The following is a 17892-nucleotide window of genomic DNA, read 5'->3' as shown; positions in this document are numbered from 1 at the left end:
AATAGCATTGCAAAGGCTCTGAAAACTAAATTGTCACTGTAGCTACAGCCCACAAAAGTAGTCTGGGACCTGCATGCTCGCCCTAGACAGGGTGACTGCCTTCTAAAAGGCAAGATTTAAATAAGACCTTGAACCTGCTAACATTATAGCCAAAAGGTCCAGGATACATTAGAAAATCACCTTATACCAAGAACCAGGAAAATCACTACTTGAGTGAGGAACGACAGCTAACACCAAGTTGGTTGATGCCAACACCAAGATACTGCAGTTACCTGATAGCGATTTAAGATAGCCATCATAAATATGCTTCAATAGCAAGTAAAAATTCTCTTGAAACAAATGAGAAAACTGAAAGTCTCAGCAAGGAAATAGAAGTTATAAAAAGGGAACTAAATGGAAATTATAGAACTGAAAAATACAGCAACAAATGAAATACTTGCTGGATGGGCTCAGTAGTAGAGTAGAGGTGACTCAGCACAGAATTAGTTAACTTGAGGACCAATCAATAGAATTTACTCAATGTGAACAGAGAAAATACATTGAAAAAAAATGAACAGAGCCTTAGGAAGCCGTGGAACAGTAAAAAAGATCCAGCATTCAGATAATTGGAGTCCCAAAAGAAGGATCAAGAGAGTGGGGCTTAAAGAATAAATTATGCTGGGGACTTCCCTGGTGGTCCAGTGGTAAATAATCCGCCTTCCAATGCAGGGGACGTGGGTTTGATCCCTGGTCGGTGAACTAAGATCCCACGTGCCATGGGGCAGCTAAGCCCACGTGCCACAAACTACAGAGCCCACATACCCTGGAGCTAGCACGCCACAACTAGAGAGAGAAGAAAACCCGTAGGCCGCAACTAGAGAGAAGCCTGCGCGCCACAACAAAGAGCCTGTGCCACATGCCTCAACAAAGACCCTGCCTGCTGCAGCTAAGACCCTGCCTGCCGCAACGCAGCCAAAAAGGATACATTGTGCTGACTGGGAACAGGTTAAAAAAATACCTTAGAGCTTTTGAGGTCCTAGCAGCAGTTGTATAACATTAATGTGTGATGGTATGCATCTGTATGATTATAATTTTCTTCTTTTCTGGTGGACTCAGTAACTTGTGTTTAAGGTTAGAGAATAGCAGTGGCTGAATGGTTCCAGAATTGAGGATTTTTGGGGTAGGTGCAGTGGAACAACAAGAGGGATGAGGCATTTGATGACATACGTAACAGGACTTGAAGTGATGAAACATGGTGTCTCTGGCAGGTAGGAAAGGACTCAAGGCTAAGAAGTAGCTAACAGACATTGAGAGAAGGCAAGGGTCAAGGCACTAGTGGTCTTGATGTGGTGAAAAAGCCCGTGGAGGGGCACAGGAGAGTGAGAGCTGAATGATGGGTCAGTCCAAGATGATGTGTTTCTCTTGGTAGAAATAGCACGTACTTGTGCTATTGAATTTTTGCCTGGTGAAATGAGAGACTGGGTTTAATCTTGGAAAGAAGGAAGGTTAAAAGGTTTCAGCATTTGAAGGCATTAAAGAAGTTATTTACGTTTAATAACATTTTAAAATAAACAACTATTGTATTGTTCACCTGAGATACTGGTATAGTTCATGTGAGAAAAATGTAATGCAGACCAAATACCTGGAGCTGTACTTCCCTGCTGGAGTTTTACATATTTTTTTGAGACATAGGTCTTGGTTTTAAAAGCACTTTCATCTAATTAATCTGTGTATTGCTTAGTTTTCCTTGGGTATATGTGCTCGCTGGCTTCAGTTGTTACAACTTAAATATAGATAACTTAGTCACAGAGCCTCACTGAGAGGTACTTCACTTAGACTTAGAAAAACTGCTGGACCCAGATAGTTGACCAAATAACATTCTACTGACTTCTCCCAACTGTTATCCAGTCCTACAGATAAACAGCATTGACTATATCTTTGGTATTTTCAGGTGGTTTACATCTTGGAAAAAAAACATTCCCGTGCAGCGACTGGCTTCCTCAAACTCTTGGCCGATAAGAACAGTGAACTGTTTAGGAAGTATGCCCTGTTTTCTCCCTCGGACCACCGGGTGCCTAGAATTTATGTACCTCTCAAGGACTGTCCCCAGGACTTTGTGACCCGGCCTAAAGATTATGCCAACACGCTGTTCATCTGCCGCATTGTGGACTGGAAGGAAGACAGCAACTTTGCCCTGGGGTAGGTGACCTCTGGCGAGAAAAACCACAGATCCCAGACGGAACTTGGTTTAGGTAGCATTTACGTAAGCATTTTTGTGTGTATTTTAATTATTATTTCTTCATTAAAGCATGCGTACTAGGCGTGGTTCTTCAGAAATCACCCTTAGCTACCACAGCTGGCCACCTATAGGTTCCTTGAACTGCCAGGCAATCACCTCTTTTGTTTGTTTTTTGGCATAAAACATAAGCACATTCTGAACCTCTGCTTATTTCCTGTTATGTTATGAATCCTGTTTGTAGTTGTGAACTTGCAAAGAATTCATTGTATCAAACAATCAGACCCCTCCTTTCAGACACCGGTGTTAAAATATGTGAAATTCCAGGCGTATTCATGGGACCTCAGTCCCCCATGCTTTAAAATATGAAAGTAAAGGTATGTTTGAATGATGTGCTTTTTTGGTATTGATCCTTCAGAGGTTTCACTTGTGGCATTAAACATTAAATTACCCTACTGTAAACAGGGAAAGGTACCATGTTTTTAGGGAAGCTTTTAGAAACCAGTCTAACTTAAATATAGATTATATAGCCACAGAGCATCATGGATAGCCATTTCCTTGTAATCTGAAGAAACTGCTGGACCTAGCTGTTTGATCAAATGCTGTGCCTGTTTCCTTCTTACAATTGGTATTCATTTTGAAAGAGAAGTTGTATTAAGTTTTAGCTATATCTGTAGCCCTTTATTATAGATGGTGTCTGGTTTATGCTTAGGTTTCATTTTAGGAAATGAAAATAAAGGCATACAAGCTAGAAAAATTTGCTCTGATACTACTTTTAGTCTAATTGGGTGACTTGCTTGTTGGTCATCTAACTTGTGCAGGATGAACCCTCCTGGGAATGTTCCGTGGTTATGAGTGCCGACACTGAATGGATGGCCACGATGTGCTGCTTTGATGAGGTTTATTCTCTGCTTAGCCTTTTATGGTTAGTGAAGTAAACCAAATCAAATCTGTGTGTCCTAATGCAATTTAAGAAATACTATCCTGGGCCACTTTCTCAGTGCTATGAAGATCACTGTGATTTATATGATCTCAGAGCCACTCAGGAACAGTTGCACTTTCTTTTTTGCTCTCAAGTGGTGGGATTGCAATGTCATCATTTTGAAGCCTAACTCATTATCCAAAAGTGACGTCAACCCCTTGAGCCCTAAATAGCCCTTCTCAGCGGCTTGCCAGTTTCTCACCATCCACTCAAAAGGCTTGATAATGGCTGTGCCACCTGGCCCCTGGTGATTGTGCCCACCACACTGTGCTTGGCAGTGAAAAGGGAACACTTTCACATCAAGGCAGGAAATCCAGCCTTGTCTTTTATCTGCCTTTCTGTCATATCCCATTGTGTATACTTGATTGGGCTGTTTCCTTAGTTTTTGAGCTGTAAGGGTGTAGTCAGGAAATCTTCACAGAATGAGTTTCTCTTATTACTCAGATGGCCCTTCAGGTGCTTTTTTGTTTTGTTTTGTTTTGTTTTGTTTTTACAGATCCTCCCTTACTTCATCAAGAACTCTTTTCTTGTGGGTAAAGTACAACAATAATCAAAAAAGGAGTCAGGCCTTGGAAGCAGCAAGGACATTCTCTGAATCTAAAGAAAGAATATTTTAAAATAATAACCATATATTAATCATCTATTTTTCAAAATGCAAAAGTTTGAAGATTCTCATACTTAGATGGAAAGTTGTGCTTTTTCTCGACCTTTTTACTATTAAGACATTAAAAATTGTCTTTTATGGAAATAAGCCTTTTAAAATCCTTGTGGAAAAGAGAAAATTTATCTCAAGAAATAAAATGTGGCGGGTCTTCATGGTGAAGTTCTCAGCTGACGTCTGTCTCGTGGGGGGTGCGCGCTGCAGCTGTTGCCTGTTGGGGGTCGCCTGGCTCTTTTGTTCTGGCTATCTGTTACTGATCTTTAGGAGCTGAGGTCACCGTTTCCCAGTCAGAACATGCCGTGCTGTGACCGCTTGGGTTTCCTCTCTCATCTTTGCCAGGTTCTGACCCGGAGCGTGAAGGTAGTACTTGCTCTGGGTATGAATGTGAAAGCATAGAAACCACGCCTAAAAGCCAAGTTTAACCGAAGCGCCTTTCTTTTGAATCTCTTCCCTGCCCCAACACTCTGCCCTTAAAAATTATTGAACTTCTGCCTATATAATTGCTACTGATTATTCAAGTCCAAAGTCATTTACTTCTTCTGTAGTTAAATTCAGTTCACAAAGACAGGTGTTAATCATATGTGTAAGTCACTGCTGTATTATGTGAGAAATACAAAGGTAAACAAGCTGTGGTTTCTTTATTTAAAGAAATGATAACCTAATGCAGAAGGAGTTTACATAAATGTCACAGGATTAATTTGATTCTAAGAAATGGAATCCTACTTGATCTAATTTAAATAAAAGTGGTGATTAATATAAGACATTGGTGGTTCACCTAAAACCCAGGACAGTAAGCGTAGGCAGGTCTCATGAGGAGCTCAGAACTAACACGGTGGCAAAGGAGTCACAGCTTCTCTCTCAACCACCCTGACCGGTCCAGCCACCACATGGTATCTTTTCTCTCCCCCTTTCTGCACATGAGTTGTATTAGTCTGCTTTTTTCTACACAGGAGCCATTTACCTGCTTGATAGCATACATGGCCCCCAAATGGTACTGCCAGTCCTCTGCAGGTCACACACTGTAGTCTAGAGCACAATGCAGAATTCCTAGGGTAGAAGATCTTTATTGGTCTATTGAGACAGTTATTTGCCTAATAGTTGTAAACAGAGGTAGGGGTCCGAGGTCCTGCGATCCACTGCCCCGTTATCAGGGACTGGGGGACTCAACTCCCTGGCAAAGAGTGTGGGTAAAGCAGCTGGACTGTCTCTCTGAGCTCTAGCTGTGGTACAAAGCAGAGTGTTGTAAGCTCTTCCATAGGAATAAAATAATTTTCTGGAAGCTTAGAGGAGGTGGATGAAGGGGGAAATCCAGGGTTGTTTCTGGGAGAGTGGAAGCCTGTTTGCTAAAAGATCACTCTGATTCAGAGTCCAGAGTGGGTGGGAAGGGTCATGACTGAAAGCAAGCAGTAGGCTGTCACACTAAGATGAGATGGGAGAACCTGAAGTAAAGGAGCTGCAGTGAGGGAAGCAAAAGGAATGAAAAGAGTCAGGGGAGACGAAGAAGGTAGATTTTCTCAGACATGGTAACCAATGGGAAGAGGGGCATGAAAGAGAAAGACAGAACCTTGAATGAACTATCAGGCCTCTGACTTGCGTGATTGGTTAGATGATGATGTTTAATCACGATTCATCAAGGACAACTTCATCTCCTACTGTTCCCTTCACTTATGCCTCATTACTTGCCATTTCGTTGCTAACTGTGTTCCTAGCTCCAGACTTTTGCACACTACACTTCCTTTCCCAGCAGCGGCTTTCTCCTCTCCCCAGTGTTTATTTAGTGAAATACTCAACTTTTAAACTTAACTCAGTCGTCTACTCAGAAAATGTTCCCTGACTGAGTCCTCCGTCATGGGTGCTCCCATAGTTTCTAATAATACCACTCTTAAAGCTCTCATCTGTTTGTATTGTAATTGCTTACGTAAGTTATTTACTTGGCCATGAACTTCTTTAGGACAAGGATACTCAGTGAATGTTTGCTGGCTGGTCAGATGGGTAGATGAGAATGATTTGATGACCCCAGGTTCTTCAGCCATGTTGACTAGGAAGATGTTGTACCATAAATCAAGCTAGAAAACACAGGAGTGGTTTAGAACAGAAAGTGATGAGAACCAGGTTCTATGGTTTCAAAATCAACACTTGATAACTATATACAGTCAGTATATAACTGCGGGTGGAGAACCCCACATTTAGAATCTTTAACAAAAACGTTAAGTAGCATGTGCATATTAATAGAATGTATAATTTCAGTAGCTTTGGAAGGGGCCTTCAGGAGGCCATCAGTCTTGGTGCGCCCTTCAGTGTAAGCATTGCTTCTCTGGCACTCCCAGTGGCACTTTGGTGCCTCCAGTTAAGGGAAGCCCAAAGAGAATTATAGTACTAGAGACCTCTAGTTGTTACAAGTTAATTTTTATCTTGTTCTTGGAATTGCCATGAGAGATTTCAGTTGAACCTTATTCATCTCTATACATTACATGCCACACTTTGATGAACCTTAGTCCTGTAATGCTATCAAAAATCTAAAAGTAGTCTGTTCTTAGTGAACCCTTACTGGCTTTTCGGGGTCACTGCTTTTTGTTATGCATCACAACATATTTAGTATTTTTTACATTTAGTACTAGATTCTTGTCCAAGATACTTAAAAAGCCACATTGGCTTCCTTGCTGAAATGATTTGTAATTATATAATCAGACTTATAGTTTTAAGAGCTTCTCAACTCTCTTAAATCATCCTTCCCTTTAGAAACTCTTGCAGTGGAATTCATGCTTATACTTTCTCAGACCTTTGTGAAATCTGCTATCCTAAAGTATAGAGTTTACAGTCCCATCCTTCTCTTCCAGGATGTCATGCACATGGAGATATCAAGGTCACTTTCTCCTAGATTTATCATGGTTTCTTCTTCTGGAATATTTAAGGATAAATCTTGAAGAAAATGGAAAAGTTTTACAGCAGCTACTGTGAAAAACATAATAGTGTTTCTTGGCAACACTGAAGACTAACTAAAGATCTATGACATGAATTGACCTAGAGCAAACTGACATATTTATATTACTTTCTCTAGCAAACTTTGGTAGCTTTAAGGGATGGGAAGGAGGAAAATGAATAGGTCAATGCATGTCTAGCAGGGTTGAGAAATTTTTGGTTGAACGTGGATTGTCTAGGCTTGATGTCATAGTACTGCTCATTTTAAGAGAATGAAGGATAGCAGCTTCCATTGGAGAGAGTGACTGGGTGAGGGGAAAGGAGAGGAAAGGAAGTTCTGATTGACGATGTGTGTGGTGGGGAAGAAGTGGCTGATGGGTAAGGGGGTCTGTTCTGGTATCTTCTTCAGCTCCCACCTTTGCACCTATAAGGTGTCAGTAATCAGAAATATTTGTTGACTAATAGAAGCAAATACTTTTACTATTCCATTCAGGTTTGATTGATACCGAATTTCTTATGAGGTAGATATGAATTGGGGAGATGGTCATTAAATTACATTAAACTGTGTTTAGGAAAAAGAAACAGTAACTAGGTTGGTAGAAAAAACAAACAGGATAAGTTAGTTTGTTTCATTGAGGCGTAGCCTACAAGATTTGCAAATTGAAAAATAGCTCTAGCTAGTCCTTCCCCCGTGCAAAGAGTATTTCACCTTTTCAAGAGAATGTTTGTATCTGAAGACTCTTCTGAGGAAGAGGCTGTGTTATGTAATCCTAAAAACTTGTATTACCAAACTTAGACTTTATAAGTCCTTTTCGGGGGGGTATGGCTCTAGCTTGGCTGGTAGACAAAAAGCAAATCAGGCTGAGGAGGGGGCTCTTTTTTGTGACTGTTGGGCTCCACCTGGTGGCCTGGAACGATCCGCTTTGGTAAAAGCTAATGTCTTCAACATTGAGAGCATCTTGGTCAAAACAGAGCAAAAGTAAAAGGAATGGAGGAGAGTGGTCTTGATGCAGGCTTTGGTTCCAAATTGTTCCTTCCTTGTACCGTGTGCAATCATGAACCCTTCTTCCATGGTTGTCAGCTTCATCCGCAGTCTTCTTGAAAATATTATTTTAAAGTATTAGAGAACCGTAGCTACCATCAGCCTTCTCTTTTACTCCTTAAAAGCTTTCAGCCTCCTCTTTGCTCCCTTCACACTGACATTAAACTCTTCACTCTCAATCTTTAGGGCCTTCCCTAAAATCAGTCAGTGTTACTGAGCCTTGCTTCTCTTCCACATTCTGTCATCACTGATCTGCCCACACTTTTTTTTTTAAAGTCCCCGATTCCTTACTTGCTGCCTTCTGCTGCATCATAATACTGAGCCAGAAAAAGGGAAACAATATGTTCTTTCCTCCTGATTATAGAAAATAACACGTAAAATATACAGCTCAAGTATTTGCCATACTTTGTTTTCACTGCGTATTTTTACTGAAGTTCTGGGTGTGGCCATGTTTGATTGTTCTCCACTTGCAGGTTCTCAGGGATCTGATATACCATTGTATCTGTTTGCATGGGGTTTCCAACATAGGCCGATATGCATGAAAGCATTTATATGAGAGCAATAATGATAGTGATAATCACTCCAAGAATGTATGACTGCCTTCCCGTGTATAGCCTAGTTTTAAGGCTAAAACTTTATGAGGCTATGTGGTAGAGGAAGGAGGATGAATGGCTTGCAACACTAATGTTGACTGTTAAGTGTTCCTATTTTCTTTAAGGCACAGAGACCAATTCGAAGGACTTTCCTGTCTTAATTTCTTCTGTCTGTAGTTGGCCCCTTCCCTCAGTAAGGTTTTTACTAGCACATCATGCAGAACAGTGGACCTAATGCTCATTTGTTGAGAATGTTTGCACATACACACAACTCCCAAGTGTAAGAAGCTGGGAATGTTTCAGCACTGTCCTGATTAATCTTACAGTAGGACCCAGTTGTAACAGCATAGATTGTGAATGGGAACAGTATTTGTGGAGAAACTCTGATGAGTGAAAAAAATTGAGGTAGTGATCATTATAAATTATTCTAATGAGGAAAACTTTCTATCTCACAACTATTTGTTATTGCAGTATCAAAATTTTTAAAAAAATTGCATTTTTTCCAATACATACTCATTATATATTTGATACTAAAATTATTTAAAATATGTGCTATAGAAAGTGAATATTTTCCAGAATTTCATCCCCTGAAATAATCACTATTAAGGGTTGGGTATATATTTGTCTAAAATATTGTTTTAAAATATTTATTGGACTTCCCTGGTGGTGCAGTGGTTAAGAATCTGCCTGCCAATGCAGGGGACACAGGTTTGAGCCCTGGTCCAGGAAGATCCCAGGAAGTAGTTGTGGGGCACTGGCGGAGCAACTAAGCCCGTGTGCCACGACTACTGAGCCTGCGCTCTAGAGCCTGTGAGCCACAACTGCTGAGCCCGCGTGCCACAACTACTGAAGCCCGCACGCCTAGAGCCCGTGCTCTGCTACAAGAGAAGCCACCGCAGTGAGAAGCCCGCGCACCACGACAAAGACTAGCCCCCGCTCTCCACAACTAGAGAAAACCCGCACACAGTAGCAAAGACCCAATGCAGACATACATACATAAAGAAATAAATAAAATGAGGTTTCCTTTATTAAAAAAATATTTATTAATATTTATTGCAAAGTATGTTTCACAGATAAAAGAATACATGTAACACTAAAGTGATTTTTGAATTCTTGTATTTAAACCAACCCTTGAACTCACCACCCGGATTAAGAAATCTGTCACAATACTATTGAAGCTCCCTGTGTGTTCCTCTCTGTCCTAACCCCTAATTTTTTCCCAGGAGGTAACCACTGTCTCAGACATCTACCTTTCTTTATAATTTACCCATATTTATATCCCTGAAAGTGTTAGTTTTGCTTGTTTTCGAACTTTATAAAAAATACCATGCTACGCAGATTCTTCTGCGACTTGCTTTTTTTTCATTTAACATTATGTTTCCAAGATATATTCATATATTTCATTCATTTTAATTCATAATATTTCTATTTCCTGAAATATACTATAATTTGTTTATCTAGCGGTGCATATTTGGGTTGAAATGAAGGTGTTGCTATTATAAACAATGCTCCTATGAACATTCCAGTGCTTACTAACTGGTTTCTCTAGACTCTACTTAAGAGTAAAATTACTGCATCATCTGTGATACACATGTGCATGTTTAACTTTACAACTTTACAGCCAAATCATTTTCCAAAGTGGCTCTACCCATTTTTAGTCCTACCAGCAGTGTTTAAATTCCATTGCTTCACATTCTTATCAACATGTGATATTGTTAGACTCTTCAGTTTTTGCCAAACAAGTGGATGTAAAATGGTATCTCACTGTGATTTCAATTTGTATTTTCCTAATTACTGATGAGATTGCGCACCTTTTCATATATTTATGGTCATTATGTTTCCTCTCCTAGAGATTATCTTTAATGTTTTTACTCATTTTTTTCACAGTTAATTTTTTGTTTTGATAATTTAGATTTCGAATTGCAAAAATAGTACAGAGAGTTCCTGTATCCCCTTTACGCAGCTTCTCCTTATGTGAACATCTTTGTATTATCATAGAATATTTACCAAAACTAAAACATTAACTTTGGTACAATACTGTTAAATAAAGTGTCGAATTTATTCAGATCTTATCAGGTTTTCCACTAACCTCCTTTTTCTGTTTGAGCATCTGGTCCAGGATCCTACATTGCAGTTGTCATGTCACTGTAGTTTTTCCAATTTGTGATAATTCCTCAGCCTTGTCTTTCATGACCTTGACACTTTTGAAGAGTACTGGTCAGTGATTTTGAATGTTTCTCAGTTTGGGTTTGTCTAATGTCTTCTCATGATTAGACTGAGATTAAGCATTATTGGGAAGGATACCACAAAGTGATGTACATCATATCAGGGGGTACGTGATATCAGTATGTATACTGGTGAAGTTAACCTTGATCACTTGGCTAAGATGATATCTGCCAGAGTTCCTAACTTACTATTTTCCCTTGTAAATATTATACTATATTCTGGGAGATATTTTTTGAAACTCTGCAATTCTCTTTTTGCTTAAACTTTCACTCACTCATTTTAGCATTCTTTTTTAATTGGGGTGTTTGTCATTTGATTTTTTTTTGAGTTTAAAAAAATATTCTAGAAAGTAGTCTTTTAGCAGTTAATAATATGGAAAATATCTTTTCCTTGGTTTAAGAGTTGTCTTTTCATGTTGTTAATGTTAACTTCTGAAGAACAGACACTTTAAGTTGCATTTTCTAACTTTTTGGTGCTGGTATATAAAATTACAGTTAATTTTTGTATATTAATTCTTTATCCAGACACCTTGCTAAATCCCCTTATTAATTTTAATACTTTGGGTATAGTTTCCTTTGGATTTTTAATGTAGATAATCATATCATTGGTAAACAGATTTGTTTCTTCAATTCAAATCCCTAAAACTTTTATTTCTTTTTCAAATCTTCCTGAACTGGCAACTCACAATTGGGAAGGAGATATTTTCCACACAAATGAGTAATGACAGTTCAATTTTGAGTGAAAGCAGTAGTAGCAGGCATTTTTTTCTTGTTCCTGATTTTTTTGATATTAGTATTAATAACTTTGCTAACGTGGCAGCTGGTTATTAAAGGACTCAAGTGTTTACCTAGATCCATGTTTTGGGTTTTATTTATTTTTTTACCATCTTCAGTTTTCTTAGTTTTCCTCTGGAGTTTCAAGGAGGAACAGAATGCCTTTTTTCCAGGCTCAAGAGCATTAATTTGTTTATTTATTTATTCAACCATCATGTATTGGGCACTTAAGATGAACAAGCATCAGTGTAAGATACAGAAACAAAGAAATGTTTATTCTCTTTAGGATGATTCTCCTCATCTATAATAAATAAGAGATGTACAATACCTAAACCACATTTACACAGCTAGAAAGAGGCATGTGCCAGAAAGGAGATATAATCAAAGGAGAGTGATAATACTGAGGAGAGAGATCTGCCCTGGGGAAGGGATGACTTCTTGGTCTTTCATGAAGGTGAAATGAGCTTGTTTTATTTTGGGGGGGCCTGGTTCAACATGGAAATCATAAAGGGAGCGGCTTTAAGATAGAAATACATTGCTTAAGGAAGGAGCCATTAATAGTATTTTTATGCTCTAGAACCAGCCGTACCATGTCAGTGTGTACTGAATATCTACAAGATATATGATGTGAACAGTCCTGAGATTTTATTTTTGGTAGTAAGAGCTTTATATTTTCTGTTGCAGAGGGAAGGGAAGGAAAGGAAAGTTTGCTTCTCATGGAAGATATTTTAAAATATTTTTATATTAGTTAGGATGCTTTTAGCACCAAGTGATAGAAAACCCTGACCCAAAGTGACTTAAATAATAAGGGAATATATTATCTCACATAAGTGGGAGTCCAGAGGTTGTGCAGGCTTCAGGCCTAGTATAGTCAGTGACTTGATATTATCAGATTGCCCCTTGCTGTTTTCAGTGATCTAGCAGTGGATTCTCTATGGCCGTGAAGATGGCTGCCAGCGTGCTCAAGCTGCATGCTTTCTTGATCACATCAAACAAGGAAGGGGGAAATTCTATCCACCAACCATGATATCGATTATGGTCTCCAGGGGAGCTATGCTCTGACTTTATTAGAATAATGAAGATCTGAAGGTGAGATGAGTTCCCTCTATGAAGAAGATTAGGTTTCTATTAGGAAGGAGGAAGAGGGGATTGAATGTTGGTTAGGCAACCAGCCCTGGGCACCACAGTTTCATTATAATAAATGTTTCTATAATTTTTAAATTAAAAATGTTACAACATTAGAGGAAGTTTAGAAAATAGAGAAAATAGTCACTCATAATCCTTTTTCTCTAAAAAAAAATTAACACCATTCCCTTTTAATCTTTTCATAAATTTTACATAGTTAAATTATACTATTCCTAAATACATTTTATTCTTTTTACTTTATGTCATAGTCATTTTTATGTTGCTGCATCTTCAAAATTATTATTATTATTATTAATTTATTTTTGCAGTACATGGGCCTCTCACTGCTGTGGCCTCTCCTGTTGCGGAGCACAGGCTCCGGACACGCAGGCTCAGCGGCCATGGCTCACGGGCCCAGCCGCTCCGCAGCATGTGGGATCTTCCCGGACCGGGGCACGAAACTGTGTCCCCTGCATCGGCAGGCGGACCCCCAACCACTGCGCCACAAGGGAAGCCCCTCAAAATTATTTTTTAAATGCGTAATAATCAGTTGAACAAATATACCATTGTTCAGTTTATCATTTACCTATTAGTGGAAATCTAGATAACTTCTTTTACTCATTCTTCTCAGTTTTATTTTTTAGAACAGTTTTATATTTACAGAAAAATTGTCAAGATGGTACAGAGTTCTCATATACCCCCGCACCTAGTTTCCCTATTGTTAACATGTAGTATGGTGCCTTCGTTACAGTTAATGAACCAAAACTAATATGTTATTATTAACTAGGGTGCATACCTTTATTCAGAAATCCTTGATTTACAAAAAATCTAACGTCCCTTTTCTGTTCAGGGCTCCCATTTAGAATACCTGTATATCACATTTAGTTGTCATGTCTCTTTAGGGTCCTCTTGGCTGTGAGAGTTTCCAAGTTATTTGGTTTTTTAGAATTCTTTATCAATAATAACTTTTATTTTTATTTTTTTAAAATTAATTAATTAATTTATTTTTGGCTGTGTTGGGTCTTCGTTGCTGTGCCCGGGCTTTCTCTAGTTGGGGCGAGCAGGGGCTACTCTTAGTTGTGGTGCGCGGGCTTCTTACTGCGGTGGCTTCTCTTGTTGCGGAGCACAGGCTCTAGGCCCGCGGGCTTCAGTAGTTGTGTCTCGCGGGCTCTAGAGAGCAGGCTCAGGAGTTGTAGCACACAGGCTTAGTTGCTCTGCGGCATGTGGGATCTTCCTGGACCAGGCCTTGAACCCGTGTCGAACCCGTGTCCCGTGCATTGGCAGGCGGATTCTTAACCACTGTGCCACCAGGGAAGTCCCCCAAGTTATTTTTGAAGGACATATTTTAGTGCAGAGTAGGTTGCTTTTTAAGAGAATTGGGCATTTTTAAAATTTATTTATTTATTTATTGGCTGCATTGGGTCTTCGTTGCTGCACGCAGGCTTTCTCTAGTTGCAGCAAGCAGGGGCTACTCTTCGTTGTGGTGCGTGGGCTTCTCATTGTAGTGGCTTCTCTTGTTGCAGGGCACGGGCTCTAGGTGCATGGGCTTCAGTAGCTGTGGCTCGTGGACTCTAGAGCGCAGGCTCAGTAGTTGTGGCGCACGGGCTTGGTTGCTCTGCGGCATGTGAGATCTTCCCGGACCAGGGATTGAACCCGTGTCCCCTGCATTGGCAGGCGGATTCTTATCCCCTGCGCTACCAGGGAAGCCCCTGGCCAAACATTTTGATGCGACATTGAATCATAGTTGTCCTAAAGCAGCTGTTACCATCTTTTCAGACAGTGAATAGAAGACAGAAACTGCTTAGGAAGTTGTAATATTTGAACTGTAACACATGAAAGGGAAAGTTACTTTCAGTATTCATTTAAAATAAAATTTACGCTGAAATAAAAATATAAAACAAATCCTTCTGTAAGAGAAATACACAATGTGTAAGTCAGTTCCTTACTAGCTTCTGCTTTTGTTTAGATCCCAAGTTATTTTGGTTTTTAGAGTGATGGCAGAATTTATAAGTAGACAGCGTATGATTCTTTCTGGGGCATCTAAGGTCTGAATACATGAGCTCTTATTGCTGACCTGTTAGATTTTTATCTCCTGCAAGCTATCTAGTCTATGCTACTATCAAATGCATCTTGAGTGAAAACCTATAATAAATTTATTTAAATACGATATTTGAGAAACATTCTCTGCAACTTAGTGAAATAAATGTTAATTCCTACTAATAGAAACTTGGAGTCATTGATCACATTTGGAGGCCCTAATCAAAATATAATTTTGTTTTTATAGGCCATGTTATAATTTCAGTGAACAAATCAAGATTCTTTGGACTCAGAATAGAGCATGGTGAAAATATTTTGCCAGAACGCAAAGCAACAATAAAATTAAATAAGATAAAAGACAGGGTTTTTGTTTTTTCCTTTAAATTTCAGCAAAGATCTAATGACTGACATGACTTGTTCTGACGAATATTAGGTCCATCATCACCTGCTTACTTTTGTCCTCCTTTCCTTTCACCTTTCCATCCCAACAGAAGTGGATCCAGTATTCAGCACTCGTCTTCTTTTTGGAGAAATTGCTCCATTTCTTGGTAGGCTGTCGTCTTTATCTAGCAGTCCTTCAGAAATGGTTTGTGAGAATTACATTCTGTGAGTTCTTGCATTTAAAAATCTTCATCTTTAAAGTCCACTAACTTCAGTGGTAATTTTCTGTATTAGTTTTTCCTGAGACATGGTATATACCCTTTTTGTCTGTAAAATTTCTTTTATTTCAGGAAAGTTGTCTTAGTGATATTTTTGAAAATGTTTTCTATTTCATATATGCAGTTCCTTCAGGAATATCAGTTATGCCAGTGTTTGATCTCCTTCACCTACCTTTCATATCTGTTTTCCCTATAATCTTTTTATACCCTTAGTATGTTCCAATTTCATTTTTTCCCACTTCTCTCAGATTTTCTCTATGATCCTTATTTTTTTCAAATTGTGTCAGTTCTTCATTAGTTATCTCCCGTATGACTTTTCATTTCTATGATGGATTTTTTTTCTTTTCTACTTATTTCCTATTTCCTAGGTCTAACACACTAGTTTTTATTTCCTTTTGTGAAATTTATTTATTTTGTATGCACTTGGATCTTTGCTTTGAGCTCTCCTTTAGTGGTGATATTTTCATAAATTTTTGAGCTCTTGCTAATATCTTTGGTCAAGATAGTCATTTCTGTGTCTTTATACTTATAATGTATGTTTTCTCCTTCTGCCATTTCCCTTGCTTGTTCTTTTCTTCCTTTTTACATGCAGTATTTTTTTTAATGGAACACCTCCCCACCTTCCCCCCCCCCCGCATCTTTAAATAATGAGTTCTTAGATTTTAGCATTATAGTTTTTAAGTTGAATATTATAAAATGCCGTTTGTTCAGGTGTTTAAGCCCTCCATTAACAAGCATAAGATGATCATTTTTGGCCACTCCAGTCTCACCAAGTAGGAGTAGAATGGGCACTGTGTTTTAAGTCTGCCTCACAAAGACTGTTACTGAGACTCCTACTCACATATTAGAATGTGTTTCTTTTCATATTAGTTTAATTCTCTAATAAGCTCTATATGATCTACTTTGTTGTTTATACTTCTTCCGAAAACTGTGTATGCTGTTGGATTATATGTATGGTTAATTATTTTACATTTTTTTTAATACTGTAGGAGAGAATCATGTGAAATTGTGTTTTATAGGTAAAAAATGGTCAAATATATTGGTAATTTCATATGGATCAACATAGTATATGATTAACCTCTTTATATCATTACTTGCCATTCTTGAACCCTTATTTCTGAGTCATCTCTCAACTGACTCGAATTGCACATAGTTCTTTTCAGGAAGGAAGTAGGAAGTATATTTTATGCCTTGTTAATAAATCAGTTGGGATTCTTGGAGTCTTAGCCTTGAATTCAGAGGAATCACAACTGTCCTCAGAGGTACTAAAGTCTCTCAAATGTAGAAGTGAGTATTACTGTGAGTGAGTCTTAAGTATGACAGTGAAAGGCCCAACCCCTCCCTTGCATTCTTGGTCCCCAGACGGTGTGCACAACTCTAGAATAATAAAAGCAACGTTATATCCCAACCTCATAAGATGTTACCTCCCGATTTAGCTCGTCAGTACGCTATACATCATTCTAATCAGTGAATTCAGTGGGCTTCTCTACTTCTGTAAGGTGAAATTCTTGATTACAAACTGTACTGAGTGAGGTAACACAATAGCTTAAACAGTATTTGGTAAATCTATGGATTATGGTGTTTATAAGCAAGGTGGGTAGAACAAATGAAGACAGCAAAACCAAACCCAGAATTAGTGTTTCTTTTAATGGAGAAAGATTGCTGTCCTCTCCATCATAGAAGACCTCAGTGAACTAAATCTGCTATCGGCTGGTTGGTGGGTCCTCCTGCCGTGGTTCTGTATCGGGGCAGAGTTGGTTGCTGCTGCTGGGCAGCTGGCATTCTGTAAGAATTGGTTAGCATTAGTGAGCGGAAGCTTATGCGGTGGAGCTCATTTCCTGTTACCAGGTACTTTGTTCTTATGCCCATTGAGCAAGCACTGCAGTGCCTGGGGAAGGGGCTTGGTTGACATTCTCAAGGTCATCTTGCCTCCACAGTGGGAGTCTTTTGCTGACCATTCTCATGGAACACAAATAATCGTACTCTGGGCCCATTGCAGTTGGCCTGTTTCTCCATGTCTGTTCCCCAGATGTCTTTGTCACCAATCCTCCAGTCTTTCTTCTTTTAGGTCCCTATCCATCTGGTTAAACATGTAGCCTCTGCCCATCAGGCCATCTTTCCTCAGCCAAAGTAGACCATGGATATATTGCTTGAAGTTCTGCCTGCAGGGAGGAAGTTTCTGCTCTACTGTCATTTCATAGACCACCACTTAGGATGGATATGCTATCATAGTCCGTTTATGACTTGTGACAATGAAAGGTCAGTTAGAACTAGGCATCCAAGGTACTCAGACCTTTCTGCATCTTCCTATATCTTGTGTTTCCTAATCTTGTATTTCTATGTATATACATATATGAAATATATATATATATATATATATATATATGGTTTGGTTCTCTTGAGTCTTACTCCTTCTGATTAGTACTCCTACTTTTCATGTAGGAGACTTAGTAAGACTGAATTCAACAATACAGTGACTTATCACCCTTGGATTTTAATTTATTTATTTATTTTTTGTTTTTTGGGTTTTTTTGTTTTTTTTATTTTATTTATTTATTTATTATACAGCAGGTTCTTATTAGTTATCTATTTTATACATATTAGTGTATATATGTCAATTCCAACCTCCCAATTCATCCCACCACCCACCCTGCCACTTT

The 17892-nt window shown here is 38.8% G+C and overlaps 1 protein-coding gene across 2 annotated transcripts in view; it reads left to right on the top strand.

The window, feature by feature from the left end:
* Positions 1-17892, top strand: part of DIS3L2 (DIS3 like 3'-5' exoribonuclease 2) — a 373782-nt gene that overhangs the window by 157984 nt on the left and 197906 nt on the right. For both annotated transcript variants that reach the window (XM_060015926.1, XM_060015927.2), the window contains one exon: positions 1931-2178. In XM_060015926.1, the coding sequence (XP_059871909.1) occupies positions 1931-2178 (248 nt within the window). The remainder of the gene's footprint in view (positions 1-1930; positions 2179-17892) is intronic.

The sequence above is a fragment of the Delphinus delphis genome, chromosome 7 (assembly GCF_949987515.2).
Source record: "Delphinus delphis chromosome 7, mDelDel1.2, whole genome shotgun sequence".
Classification (NCBI taxonomy): domain Eukaryota; kingdom Metazoa; phylum Chordata; class Mammalia; order Artiodactyla; family Delphinidae; genus Delphinus; species Delphinus delphis.
The sequence above is the reverse complement of the archived record's forward strand: the minus strand, read 5'-3'. Positions and strand labels throughout refer to the sequence as shown.